The 15538-nt window shown below is 43.9% G+C and overlaps 1 protein-coding gene across 1 annotated transcript in view; it reads left to right on the top strand.

Moving 5' to 3' along the window:
* Positions 1–232: 232 nt before the first annotated feature.
* LOC135528314 (slit homolog 1 protein-like) overlaps positions 233–15538 on the top strand; it is a 186981-nt gene continuing 171675 nt past the window's right edge. Inside the window, 8 exon segments of the mRNA XM_064957308.1 lie at positions 233–298; positions 519–590; positions 727–798; positions 4040–4203; positions 5980–6127; positions 8798–8869; positions 11055–11126; positions 12406–12477. Of these exon segments, the coding sequence (XP_064813380.1) occupies positions 779–798; positions 4040–4203; positions 5980–6127; positions 8798–8869; positions 11055–11126; positions 12406–12477 (548 nt within the window). The 5' untranslated portion in view covers positions 233–298; positions 519–590; positions 727–778.

The following is a 15538-nucleotide window of genomic DNA, read 5'->3' on the forward strand; positions in this document are numbered from 1 at the left end:
GTCTGCTCTACACTGATCAACACTGTCTGCTCCACACTGTCTGATCCACACTGTCTGATCCACACTGTCTGATCCACACTGTCTGCTCCGTACTCTTCTTCTTTTGATAGCTCTTTTCTTTCTACATGAATTTCACATTGGAAAAGCTACACTTTGTTTAAATTGTCTTTCATTCTTTTTCCCATTTTCTCTCTCCCTCACCCCTCCCTCCCTCATTCCTTCTCAGGGACCTTAGTGAGAATGCTATCCAAGCCATTCCCAGGAGAGCTTTCAGAGGGGCCACGGACATCAGGAACCTGTGAGTGACACACACTCACACACACACACACACACACACACACACACTCTCACACACACTCTCACTCTCACACACTCACACACACACACTCTCACACTCACTCTCACACACACACACACTCTCTCTCTCTCTCTCTCTCTCTCTCTCTCTCTCTCTCTCTCTCTCTCTCTCTCTCTCTCTCTCTCTCATGGAAGCCATTATATGTGTTTTGTGTCTCCAGTCAACTGGATAAGAACCACATCACTTGCATCGAGGAGGGGGCCTTCCGTGCTCTGAGAACTCTGGAGGTTCTGTAAGTATTATAGAGAAAGACTGTGTCTGTGTGCAGCTTTCTTCTCCTAAGTGATGTCAACTAATATTCTCTCTCTCTCTCTCTCTCTCTCTCTGTCTCTCTGTCTCTCTGTCTCTGTCTCTCTCTCTCTCGGCAGCACATTGAACAACAACAACATAAGCAGCATTCCAGTCTCCAGCTTCAACCACATGCCCAAACTACGCACCTTGTGAGTCCCTCTCTGTTGAACTGCACTACCCACAATCCAACACTACTCAGTAGGACTGTCAGCGAACTCATGACACTTTGGTGCCGATTCAATATATATTATGATTCTCACCATTCTAGATGTATTGTGATTCTCATGATTCTAGATGCATTGTGATTCTAGATGTATTGTGATTCTCATGATTCTAGATGCATTGTGATTCTAGATGTATTGTGATTCTCATGATTCTAGATGCATTGTGATTCTAGATGTATTGCGATTCTCACGATTCTAGATGAATTGCTATTCGATTCTGCAATTTGATTGTGATTTGATGTTCAAACCCAGATAGCATGCACTGCCAGGGAACTCATGACACTTAGGTGTCCGACATATCAAATTGCGTGGGGAATATGTTGTTTGGGGAATGTTTTCCCAATGGGAAGATGTCAGAGAGACATCAGCATAGAATGTTGATGTCTGACCGACGCATAATATGTAGAACTGTAGAATGTAGAACTGTACATCTGTAAGACGTCTTGGCAATGAGTGAACACTGTGTAAACGGCATCTTCCCAATGTACCCTGGAGACATGGAGCCCACATTGGGCAGACGGGTGTGTGCTATCTGGGAACATATCGCTCGCTATGCGTCTGCTGCAGAGAGACCAGAGAGCAGGAGAACATTTTGTTTCGATTCGTTTTGGCGCAGCTACAGCCGACTTTTCACTAGTTAACACTACCTGTTTTTTACCAATCGATACTTGGAGTCAAAGTATATATAGTGTATATAATGTCAAGAACAATATTGTGATATGCAACTATGGTTTTTCCCATCACTACTACTCAGTGACACAGTTATTGTAGAAACACATCAGGATGAAGATACCCCCACAGCTGCAGATCTCGGATATTTAAAGTCAGGGTTATGTTCAGGCATTAACTGTGGATATTTAAAGTCAGGGTTATGTTCAGGTATTAACTGTGGATATTTAAAGTCAGGGTTATGTTCAGGTATTAACTCTGGATATTTAAAGTCAGGGTTATGTTCAGGTATTAACTGTGGATATTTAAAGTCAGGGTTATGTTCAGGTATTAACTCTGGATATTTAAAGTCAGGGTTATGTTCAGGCATTAACTGTGGATATTTAAAGTCAGGGTTATGTTCAGGTATTAACTGTGGATATTTAAAGTCAGGGTTATGTTCAGGTATTAACTCTGGATATTTAAAGTCAGGGTTATGTTCAGGTATTAACTCTGGATATTTAAAGTCAGGGTTATGTTCAGGTATTAACTGTGGATATTTAAAGTCAGGGTTATGTTCAGGTATTAACTGTGGATATTTAAAGTCAGGGTTATGTTCAGGTATTAACTGTGGATATTTAAAGTCAGGGTTATGTTCAGGCATTAATTCTGAATATTTAAAGTCAGGGTTATGTTCAGGTATTAACTGTGGATATTTAAAGTCAGGGTTATGTTCAGGTATTAACTGTGGATATTTAAAGTCAGGGTTATGTTCAGGTATTAACTCTGGATATTTAAAGTCAGGGTTATGTTCAGGTATTAACTCTGAATATTTAAAGTCAGGGTTATGTTCAGGTATTAACTCTGGATATTTAAAGTCAGGGTTATGTTCAGGTATTAACTCTGGATATTTAAAGTCAGGGTTATGTTCAGGTATTAACTCTGAATATTTAAAGTCAGGGTTATGTTCAGGTATTAACTCTGAATATTTAAAGTCAGGGTTATGTTCAGGTATTAACTCTGAATATTTAAAGTCAGGGTTATGTTCAGGTATTAACTCTGAATATTTAAAGTCAGGGTTATGTTCAGGTATTAACTCTGAATATTTAAAGTCAGGGTTATGTTCAGGTATTAACTCTGAATATTTAAAGTCAGGGTTATGTTCAGGTATTAACTCTGAATATTTAAAGTCAGGGTTATGTTCAGGTATTAACTCTGAATATTTAAAGTCAGGGTTATGTTCAGGTATTAACTCTGAATATTTAAAGTCAGGGTTATGTTCAGGTATTAACTCTGGATATTTAAAGTCAGGGTTATGTTCAGGTATTAACTGTGAATATTTAAAGTCAGGGTTATGTTCAGGTATTAACTCTGGATATTTAAAGTCAGGGTTATGTTCAGGCATTAATTCCAAATTCTTAAAGATGCAATATGCAGAAATCGCTCCGCCATTTCCTGGTTGCTAAAATTCTAATAGTTTTCCTAATTTAAATGTATGTGATTTTAAATAAGCAAGTATATTGTATTTTCAGCTGTTTGAAGCAAAACCAAAAGTAAAAGATGCAAACATGTAATTTAGGCACGAAGCATAGTAGTAGTGCACATAGAACAGATCTACTGCTCCTTGGACTTGTTTCAATAACCATGTCTATGTTAATTTGGTAGGGGCACCCAAAAAGTTACATATTGCAGCTTTAAGGGCATTAACTCTGTTATGTTTAAGGTTTAAGGTTTGAGATGGGCTTAAAACTAAAATATCAAGAACAACTTTCTATCGCTGGATTCGAACATGCAACCTTTGGAATCAGAGGCAGATGCCTACTGAAATTTGGCTGAGCCAACCGCTAGTGAGAAACACACTTCACATACACACATCTTGTATGAATGCCTCTGTACCCATAAACCAGTCAATCAGAGATGTAGCGCTGTCTCAGGAAAGGCCCAGCCTCTTGGGGGGGACCCCAACCCCCAGGCCCATTCTCAGGAGACTTGGCCCCCTTCCACCCACCACAGAAGGGTTGTGGGGGATTTGCTGGGACTTCAAGGCACCAAGCTCCTGTCAACCAACTGTCCAACGACAGACGCCCCTGGAAATCACACACACACACACACACACACACACACACACACACACACACACACACACACACACACACACACACACACACACACACACACACACACACACACACACACACACACACACACACACACACACAACTAGAATCCCGTCCATTGTTAAAGCTGAGATTTAGGGTTATAGTATAGGGCTACAACAGTATGGGGGAAACTGGTTCAGACAGTGCGTGTGTGTGTGCAGATGATGGTTTGGAGTGAGAGTCTCAGTGAGAGATGGGTAAGGGATCCCCCCTCCTCTCCCTCTCTCTCTCCTAGTGGTTCCCCTCTATTCCAACCTCTCTGTGTTTTTCAGAGGGTTGGGAAAGCACAATACACATTTCCTTTGACATCCTGGTACATTGGACAATAAACCTCCTCCTTCCTCGTCCTCTCCCTCCAGTCGTCTCCACTCTAACAGTCTGAGGTGTGACTGTCACCTGTCCTGGCTGTCTCCCTGGCTGAGACAGAGGCCCACCCTGGGTCTGTACACACAGTGCAGCTCCCCTCCAACCCTCAGGGGACTCAACCTGGCTGAACTGCAGAAGAACGAGTTCACCTGCTCAGGTGAGGCAGGAGTCAGAGGTTAGAGTTTACCTGTAGAGGTCCCCTGCTCAGGTAAGGCAGGGGTCAGAGAATAGAGTTTACCTGTAGAGGTCCCCTGCTCAGGTAAGGCAGGGGTCAGAGGATAGAGTTTACCTGTAGAGGGCCCCTGCTCAGGTAAGACAGGGGTCAGAGGATAGAGTTTACCTGTAGAGGTCCCCTGCTCAGGTAAGACAGGGGTCAGAGGATAGAGGGTAGAGTTTACCTGTAGAGGTCCCCTGCTCAGGTAAGCCAGGGGTCAGAGGTTAGAGGGTAGAGTTGACCTGTAGAGGTCCCCTGCTCAGGTAAGACAGGGGTCAGAGGATAGAGTTTACCTGTAGAGGTCCCCTGCTCAGGTAAGACAGGGGTCAGAGGATAGAGGGTAGAGTTTACCTGTAGAGGTCCCCTGCTCAGGTAAGACAGGGGTCAGAGGTTAGAGAGTAGAGTTTACCTGTAGAGGTCTCCTGCTCAGGTAAGACAGGGGTCAGAGGATAGAGTTTACCTGTAGAGGTCCCCTGCTCAGGTAAGGCAGGGGTCAGAGGATAGAGTTTACCTGTAGAGGGACCCTGCTCAGGTAAGACAGGGGTCAGAGCATAGAGTTTACCCGTAGAGGTCCCCTGCTCAGGTAAGACAGGGGTCAGAGGATAGAGTTTACCTGTAGAGGTCCCCTGCTCAGGTAAGCCAGGGGTCAGAGGTTAGAGGGTAGAGTTTACCTGTAGAGGGCCCCTGCTCAGGTAAGACAGGGGTCAGAGGATAGAGTTTACCCGTAGAGGTCCCCTGCTCAGGTAAGACAGGGGTCAGAGGTTAGAGGGTAGAGTTTACCTGTAGAGGGCCCCTGCTCAGGTAAGACAGGGGTCAGAGGATAGAGTTTACCCGTAGAGGTCCCCTGCTCAGGTAAGACAGGGGTCAGAGGTTAGAGGGTAGAGTTTACCTGTAGAGGGCCCCTGCTCAGGTAAGACAGGGGTCAGAGGCTAGAGGGTAGAGTTTACCTGTAGAGGGCCCCTGCTCAGGTAAGACAGGGGTCAGAGGTTAGAGGGTAAATCAAGTTTACCTGTAAAGGTCACCTTCACAGGTAAGACAGAGGTCAGAGGTTAGAGGGTAGACTTGACCTGTAGAGGTCACCTGCTCAGGTAAGACAGGGGTCAGAGGCTAGAGGGTAGAGTTTATCTGTAGAGGTCACCTGCTCAGGTAAGAAAGGGGTCAGAGGCTAGAAGGTAGAGTTTACCTGTAGAGTTCACCTGCTCAGGTAAGACAGAGGTCAGAGGTTGGAGGGTAGAGTTTACCTGTAGAGGTCACCTGCTCAGGTAAGACAGGGGTCAGAGGTTAGAGGGTAGAGTTTACCTGTAGAGGTCACCTGCTCAGGTAAGACAGAGGTTAGAGTTCACCAGCTGAGATACAGCACTAGATTTTGTGTGGAGCCTTTCTATGCCATGTCCTTCCCTTGGTATGACTTTGATTTACTGTCCAGAAATCACCTGGTATTTACATAGCAACTAATAATCATTCAATAATACACAATAATCACTCTCTCTCATTTTAAACTCTCTCTCTCTTTTTCTCTTTCTCTCTTGCTCTCTCCCTTTGTCTTTCTCGCTCGCTCTCTCTTGCTCTCTCCCTTTGTCTTTCTCGCTCGCTCTCTCTTGCTCTCTCCCTTTGTCTTTCTCGCTCGCTCTCTCTCGCTCTCTCTCTTTGTCTTTCTCGCTCGCTCTCTCTCGCTCTCTCTCTTTGTCTTTCTCTCTCTTTCTCTCACTCTCTCTCCAGGTCAGAGTGACAGTGCGTTTGTCCAGCCGTGTAGCCTGGCGTCTGGCTCCTGTCCTCCCATGTGTTCCTGTAGTAACAACATCGTAGACTGTAGAGGCAAGGGCCTCACTGCCATACCTGCTCACCTGCCTGAAGCCATGACTGAGATGTGAGCACTGCACACGGTCAGCATGACCACACATGGTCAACAAGACCACAAAGCTTTAACTATGGTTTATAAGATACGAGGTGGCCATACCTGCTCACCTGCCTGAAGCCATGAGCGAGATCTGAGACCGTCGACATGGTCAGTTCATGCTCATCACCACACCTGGTCAATTTACTTACTGGTGTTAGTATTGATTTATTCATTTAACCTTCATTTAAGCAGGAAATCCCATTGAGACCAATGTCTATTCTGCATTACAAAAACAGCCAAACAGTAGAGTCATTGAGGTATCACACACCATACAGAATAACCGCACCATACAGAATAACTGCACCATATAGAATAACTGCACCATGTAGAATAACTGAACCATATTAAATAACCACACCATACAGAATAACCACACCATGTAGAATAAATCCACCATACAGAATAACCGCACCATGCAGAATAACTGCACCATATAGAATAACTGCACCATGTAGAATAACTGAACCATATTAAATAACCACACCATACAGAATAACCACACCATGTAGAATAAATCCACCATACAGAATAACCACACCATGTAGAATAAATCCACCATGTAGAATAACCACACCATGTAGAATAACTACACCACGTAGAATAACCACACCACATATGACCATTCATACTGTTCATGGGCCATATAAATACTGTATAATCATCATGATTGTCATTGCATATTGATATGGTGGCCCGCTGACCAATAAGATATGTCTGTGTGTCATTGGTTATCCTGTATTAATATATGTATATGCTACAGTTTATCCAATCAGATGAATATGTGGCCATCTGACCAGTAAGAGTTGATGTGTGTGTATCATTAATGCATCAGAGCTGCTCTAGAAAGGATATTTCTATTCCTTGACAGCAGCTTACCACCCCGCCCCTCCACACCGACCATGTCCATATATGGACACTTAACCCTTGACTTTTACACAGGCTCATCTCTCAACTTAACATCTCCCTGGGTTTAACCTCTTAGACCTGAAGGACACATGCAGGATCACACACACGCACGCGCGCACGCGCACACACACACACACACACACACACACACACACACACACACACACACACACACACACACACACACACACACACACTCAGACAGGAGGGAGAGAAAAAGAGAGAGATGGTGAGAGGAGGATGAGGAAATAGTAGAATGTGTTTGAGGTTAGGGAGAGAGAGGGACTTTCTAAGACTTTCTCAGAAGAATAACAGACAGAAGGAGAGAGAGACAGACAGAAGAAGAGAGAGAGAGAGACAGGAGAGAGACAGACAGGAGGAGAGAGAGACAGACAGACAGGAGGAGAGAGAGACAGACAGGAGGAGAGAGAAACAGACAGGAGAGAGACAGACCGAAGGAGAGAGAGACAGACAGAAGGAGAGAGAAACAGACGGGAGAGAGACAGACAGAAGGAGAGAGAGACAGACAGAAGGAGAGAGAGACAGACAGAAGGAGAGAGAGACAGACAGAAGGAGAGAGAGACAGACAGAAGGAGAGAGAGACAGACCGAAGGAGAGAGAGACCGACAGACAGAAGGAGAGAGAGACCGACAGACAGAAGGAGAGAGAGACAGACAGACAGGAGAGAGACAGACAGAAGCAGAGAGAGACAGACAGACAGGAGAGAGACAGACAGAAGCAGAGAGAGACAGACAGAGGGGTTAGTAGTGTAATGCTGCAGTCTCTGAGTGGTTTGGCAGTTTAACAGGTGAGCATTCCCCTGGTCAGCTAACGGCTCCAGTCACACAAATATGTCAAACTGTGTCTGATACCCTCAACATTTCCTGTCTCTCACACACACAAAACACACACATACTTACACACACACAGAGAGAGAGAAAGAGACTAAGTTTCTCCTATATCTTACATGGGTGTAATTTGAATGAATCTCATTGCCGATGGGTCTCCCCCTCCCTTCTCCTCCCCTCTGTCTCCCACCCTCTCTCTTCTTTCCTCCCCTCACTCTCTCCCTTTTCCTCCCCTCACTCTCTCCCTTTTCCTCCCCTCACTCTCTCCCCTTTTCTCCCCTCACTCTCTCCCTTTTCCTCCCCTCACTCTCTCCCTTTTCCTCCCCTCACTCTTTCCCTTTTCCTCCCCTCACTCTCTCCCTTTCCTCCCCTCACTCTCTCCCTTTTCCTCCCCTCACTCGCTCCCTTTTCCTCCCCTCACTCTCTCCCTTTCCTTCCCTCACTCTCTCCCTTTTCCTCCCCTCACTCTCTCCCTTTCCTCCCCTCACTCTCTCCCTTTCCTCCCCTCACTCTCTCCCTTTCCTCCCCTCACTCTCTCCCTTTTCTTCCCCTCACTCTCTCCCTTTCCTTCCCCTCACTCTCTCCCTTTTCCTCCCCTCACTCTCTCCCTTTCCTCCCCCACTCTCTCCCTTTTCCTCCCCTCACTCTCTCCCTTTTCCTCCCCTCACTCTCTCCCTTTCCTCCCCCCACTCTCTCCCTTTCCTCCCCCCACTCTCTCCCTTTTCCTCCCCTCACTCTCTCCCTTTTCCTCCCCTCACTCTCTCCCTTTCCTCCCTTCACTCTCTCCCTTTTCCTCCCCTTACTCTCTCCCTTTTCCTCCCCTCACTCTCTCCCTTTTCCTCCCCTCACTCTCTCCCTTTTCCTTCCCTCCTTCTCTCCCTCCTAGTCGTCTGGAGCAGAATGGCATCAAGTCAGTTCCTCCTGGGGCCTTCACCTCCTACAAGAAGCTGCGCAGAATGTAACTAGTCAACCCCCTTTCCTTAACATATACCAACGACCTTCCTTGTGCCTCGTCTGAAACTCAAGCTGCTATGTTTACAGATGATACTGCAATGTATACAACAAGACAATCGGTTCAACAGGTACAAGTAGATCTGGGAAATATCAGGGATTGGGTTTTCCAGAACAAACTTGTTTTGCACACCAAGAAACCTATGGTTGTGCTGGTCTGTTCCACCAGGAAAAGGCAACACAGCATGGGATGCAGTTAGGTATGGGGGAGTACAAATTGAGGAAGTGGTAGAAACCAACTGAGGGGTGCAGCTAGACAACTGCTTATCGTGGTCATCTCAAATAGCTCATCTATGTAAAAATGTCAAATACAACTGCATGCATGATCAGAAGGATATAATATTTACCGGGGAAGACTCTTAAGAAAACAGGCCAAGCAGTAATTGGGAGTCAGGTAAACTACTGTTCTGTGGTCTGGGGAAATGCATCAGCAAGTTCTAATAGGAGGCTGCAGATTGAACAGAGCAAAGCAGCAAGGATTGTTTTAAGGTGGAGATATGGTTCTTCTGTTGTAATGATCAATGCTCTTGGTTGGTCATTAAGCAACAAGATAATTCAAGAAGAAAAAACATGGTTGTTTATTTCACAATGTACACCATTTAAAACAGCCAAACTCTATTCACAACAGTATTCAGTTGGTAAGAGACAGACATTCAGTCAATACTAGGAATAGATTGTCCACCATCTATGTGTTATCCAGACAGAAAAGACAAATAGGCAAAATAACATTTCAATTTAGTACAATAAAGAAATTGAATAATTTATCTGGGCAAACCAGAAGCCTTTCAATGTATAAAATCAAGTAATACTTTCGAACCATTTAAATATAATACATTGGAAGGTTGTGCAGGACCATGGTTGACTATGGTCGTCTGTCTAGACTGTTAGAGGATTCATCTGGTCAACATGTCAGTTTGTTATTTCTGTTTGGAACAGTGGCTTATATGTGAAAATGTGATCCTATTATTATTATTTGTTATGTTTAAGGACTCTTAGATTAGTCCTAATGAGCACTAAAATATATCCTAATAAAATCAAATAAAACTCCTGACCTTCCACCTTTGACCTCTACACACACACACCCCCCTAAACCCCCTTTCTCCTACCCTACAGAGTGATTATATACAGTAAGAATCTTATCTGTTATCTGCTACTGGTTTTTGGAGCCCTTTAGTTGAACTCTCAGTGAGCCAGGGCGAGGGGGGTTAAGGCAGGATGAGGGGTAGGAAGTGGAGGGTTAGTGTGTGTGTGTGTGTGTGTGTGTGTGTGTGTGTGTGTGTGTGTGTGTGCACGTTTGACTTGCATCATTCTGTTAAAGTACCGTTTCGTTGGGGGTGTTTAAACACTTGATCGATGTATACATCATAGAAGAGTGTAATTGTCTTTGGGACAGCTGTTTTTAGTGTTTTTTTACGTGGAATGTTTTTGTTGTACTGTACGTGTTTATAGTTTTGTTTAATGTCGTGTTAGTGTCTGTAAGTTGTTCTGTCTGAAACGGTGTTCCCCTGCTGCTATTGGACCAGGTCTCTCTTGGAAAAGAGATGTTCTCAATGAGAAAAAACCTGTATATATAAAGGTTAAAAAAAGAAAGAAAATTGCCATCTAATCCAGGAGAGGTTTGGACCTCTGAGGCCCAACACAGGAGCTCTTCTGTGGGCTCGAACCCAGGAGACCTCCCCTTAGTCTGGTCCTCTTGTGGTTTTCCTCTTCTGCATGGTTTATATCATCTCCCCAAGGTTGTAGGATGCATTTACAGTGTCTGCTGCATCCCAAATGGGAAATGGCATCCTATTCTCTACATAGGGCACTTCTTTGACCAGACTCCTATTTGGCCTGGTCATAAGTAGTGCACTATATAGTGAATAGTGGCCTGGTCCAAGGTAGTGCACTATATAGTGAATAGTGGCCTGGTCCAAAGTAGTGCACTATATAGTGAATAGTGGCCTGGTCCAAAGTAGCGCACTATATAGTGAATAGTGGTCTGGTCCAAAGTAGTGCACTATCTAGTGAATAGTGTGCCATTTAGGAAGCAGCCCCCTAAAGGAGATGTCATTAAGTGGCGAAGTCAGAGAGAGTGTGAGGTCAAAGTTCATGGTTCTCGCTGTAACACTGTTGTTGTTCCTTCTTTCCAGAGATCTGAGTAACAATCAGATATCAGAGATTGCTCCCGATGTTTTCCAAGGCCTGAGAGCCCTCAACTCACTGTGAGTCTGTTTGCATCAGTGTGTCTGTGTGTAACCATCAGTGTGTGTGTCTGTGTCGCCATCAGCGTGTGTGTAGCCATTAGTGTCTGTGTGTTGCCATCAGTGTGTGTCTGTGTGTAACCATCAGTGTGTGTCTGTGTGTCGCCATCAGTGTGTGTGTCTGTGTGTCGCCATCAGTGTGTGTGTGTGTGTCGCCATCAGTGTGTGTGTAGCCATTAGTGCCTGTGTGTCGCCATCAGTGTGTGTGTCTGTGTGTCGCCATCAGTGTGTGTGTAGCCATTAGTGTCTGTGTGTCACCATCAGTGTGTGTGTCTGTGTGTCGCCATCAGTGTGTGTGTCTGTGTGTCGCCATCAGTGTGTGTGTAGCCATTAGTGTCTGTGTGTCACCATCAGTGTGTGTGTCTGTGTGTCGCCATCAGTGTGTGTGTCTGTGTGTCGCCATCAGTGTGTGTGTAGCCATTAGTGTCTGTGTGTCGCCATCAGTGTGTGTGTAGCCATTAGTGTCTGTGTGTCGCCATCAGTGTGTGTGTCGCCATCAGTGTGTGTTTCGCCATCAGTGTGTGTGTCGCCATCAGAGTGTGTCTGTGCGTCGCCATCAGTGTGTGTGTAGCCATTAGTGTCTGTGTGTGTGTGTGTGTCTGTGTGTCGCCATCAGTGTGTGTCGCCATCAGTGTGTGTGTAGCCATTAGTGTCTGTGTTTCGCCATCAGTGTGTGTGTCACCATCAGAGTGTGCCTGTGTGTCGCCATCAGTGTGTGTGTCTGTGTGTGTTTGTCGCCATCAGTGTGTGTGTCTGTCTTTCTCTCTTTATGTCTGTCAGTCTGTGTGTCTGCCAGTCTGTGTGTACTAACGTATGTGTTGACATGTCTCTGTCTGTGTTATACACATCTGTAGCATATACATGATCATGAGGGAGTGTGTGTGTACATATCATTGTAAATAATGTATAGGGTTTATATAGAGTTAAACAGACAGTCCTTATTTTATGTGTCCAACTGAATCAGCCTCAATGGGAGGTCTGGGAGACAGTGTGTGTGTTTGTTTTCTGTGGGGGTCCAGGGGAGGAGGGGGGGTTGGTAGTTGGTAAGTGTCCCCTTAGGGGATAGCCCTGTCTGGGATGAATGGGACTGTGCCGTGCCTTTTAGTCTGGGTGTGTTCCAGTTCCCTCTTATGAGTGATATGAGCCAGATGGGGCAACAGAATCCTGAGCTCCATGTTGTCTAGTATTGTCATGGTGTTACTGCTATCGTACTCAGTCTTATTCTATATGGTCTCTACAGGGTCCTGTATGGTAATAAGATCACAGATCTCCCCAGAGGACTGTTTGAGGGTCTCGGCTCTCTAGAACTGCTGTAAGTACAATTCTGTCTACTTCCTAGATCATGGGGTGGTTAGAGCATTGGACTAGTAACCAGAAGGTTGCAAGTTCAAACCCCCGAGCTGACAAGGTACAAAATCTGTCGTTCTGCCCCTGAACAGGCAGTTAACCCACTGTTCCTAGACCGTTATTGAAAATAAGAATTTGTTCTTAACTGACTTGCCTGGTTAAATAAAGATTAAATAAAGGCTAAATAAAGGTTTTTAAAAAATAATAATAATTTTAAAAAATACCCTATTCCCTATGTAGTGCACTATACTGTCTACTTCCTAAATCATACCCTATGTAGTGCACTACACTGTCTACTCCCTAAATCATACCCTATGTAGTGCACTATACTGTCTACTTCCTAAATCATACCCTATGTAGTGCACTATACTGTCTACTTCCTAAAGCATACCCTATTCCCTATGTAGTGCACTATACTGTCTACTCCCTAAATCATACCCTATGTAGTGCACTATACTGTCTACTCCCTAAATCATACCCTATGTAGTGCACTGTACTGTCTACTTCCTAAATCATACCCTATTCCCTATGTAGTGCACTATACTGTCTACTCCCTAAATCATACCCTATGTAGTACACTATACTGTCTACTTCCTAGATCATACCCTATGTAGTGCACTATACTGTCTACTCCCTAAATCATACCCTATGTAGTACACTATACTGTCTACTTCCTAGATCATACCCTATGTAGTGCACTATACTGTCTACTCCCTAAATCATGCCCTATGTAGTGCACTATACTGTCTACTTCCTAGATCATACCCTATGTAGTGCACTATACTGTCTACTTCCTAGATCATACCCTATGTAGTGCACTATACTGTCTACTCCCTAGATCATACCCTATGTAGTGCACTATACTGTCTACTTCCTAAATCATACCCTATGTAGTGCACTATACTGTCTACTCCCTAAATCATACCTTATGTAGTGCACTATACTGTCTACTTCCTAAATAATTACCCTATGTAGTGCACTGTACTGTCTACTTTCTAAATCATACCCTATTCCCTATGTAGTGCACTGTACTGTCTACTTCCTAAATCATACCCTATTCCCTATGTAGTGCACTATACTGTCTACTTTCTAAATCATACCCTATTCCCTATGTAGTGCACTATACTGTCTACTTCCTAAATCATACCCTATTCCCTATGTAGTGCACTATACTGTCTACTTCCTAAATAATTACCCTATGTAGTGCACTGTACTGTCTACTTCCTAAATCATACCCTATGTAGTGCACTATACTGTCTACTTCCTAAATCATACCCTATGTAGTGCACTATACTGTCTACTTCCTAAAGCATACCCTATTCCCTATGTAGTGCACTATACTGTCTACTCCCTAAATCATACCCTATGTAGTGCACTATACTGTCTACTCCCTAAATCATACCCTATGTAGTGCACTGTACTGTCTACTTCCTAAATCATACCCTATTCCCTATGTAGTGCACTATACTGTCTACTCCCTAAATCATACCCTATGTAGTACACTATACTGTCTACTTCCTAGATCATACCCTATGTAGTGCACTATACTGTCTACTCCCTAAATCATACCCTATGTAGTACACTATACTGTCTACTTCCTAGATCATACCCTATGTAGTGCACTATACTGTCTACTCCCTAAATCATGCCCTATGTAGTGCACTATACTGTCTACTTCCTAGATCATACCCTATGTAGTGCACTATACTGTCTACTTCCTAGATCATACCCTATGTAGTGCACTATACTGTCTACTCCCTAGATCATACCCTATGTAGTGCACTATACTGTCTACTTCCTAAATCATACCCTATGTAGTGCACTATACTGTCTACTCCCTAAATCATACCTTATGTAGTGCACTATACTGTCTACTTCCTAAATAATTACCCTATGTAGTGCACTGTACTGTCTACTTTCTAAATCATACCCTATTCCCTATGTAGTGCACTATACTGTCTACTTTCTAAATCATACCCTATTCCCTATGTAGTGCACTGTACTGTCTACTTCCTAAATCATACCCTATTCCCTATGTAGTGCACTATACTGTCTACTTTCTAAATCATACCCTATTCCCTATGTAGTGCACTATACTGTCTACTTCCTAAATCATACCCTATTCCCTATGTAGTGCACTATACTGTCTACTTCCTAAATAATTACCCTATGTAGTGCACTGTACTGTCTACTTCCTAAATCATACCCTATGTAGTGCACTATACTGTCTACTTCCTAAATCATACCCTATGTAGTGCACTATACTGTCTACTTCCTAGATCATACCCTATTCCCTATGTAGTGCACTGTACTGTCTACTTCCTAAAGAATTACCCTATGTAGTGCACTATACTGTCTACTTCCTAGATCATACCCTATGTAGTGCACTATACTGTCTACTTCCTAGATCATACCCTATGTAGTGCACTATACTGTCTACTCCCTAGATCATACCCTATGTAGTGCACTATACTGTCTACTCCCTAAATCATACCTTATGTAGTGCACTATACCGTCTACTTCCTAAATAATTACCCTATGTAGTGCACTGTACTGTCTACTTCCTAAATCATACCCTATTCCCTATGTAGTGCACTATACTGTCTACTTTCTAAATCATACCCTATTCCCTATGTAGTGCACTATACTGTCTACTTCCTAAATCATACCCTATTCCCTATGTAGTGCACTATACTGTCTACTTCCTAAATAATTACCCTATGTAGTGCACTGTACTGTCTACTTCCTAAATCATACCCTATGTAGTGCACTATACTGTCTACTTCCTAAATCATACCCTATGTAGTGCACTATACTGTCTACTTCCTAGATCATACCCTATTCCCTATGTAGTGCACTGTACTGTCTACTTCCTAAAGAATTACCCTATGTAGTGCACTGTACTGTCTACTTCCTAAATCATACCCTATTCCCTATGTAGTGCACTATACTGTCTACTTTCTAAATCATACCCTATTCCCTATGTAGTGCACTATACTGTCTACTTCCTAAATCATACCCTATTC

Source organism: Oncorhynchus masou, chromosome 5 (genome assembly GCF_036934945.1).
Source record: "Oncorhynchus masou masou isolate Uvic2021 chromosome 5, UVic_Omas_1.1, whole genome shotgun sequence".
NCBI classification, from domain to species: domain Eukaryota; kingdom Metazoa; phylum Chordata; class Actinopteri; order Salmoniformes; family Salmonidae; genus Oncorhynchus; species Oncorhynchus masou.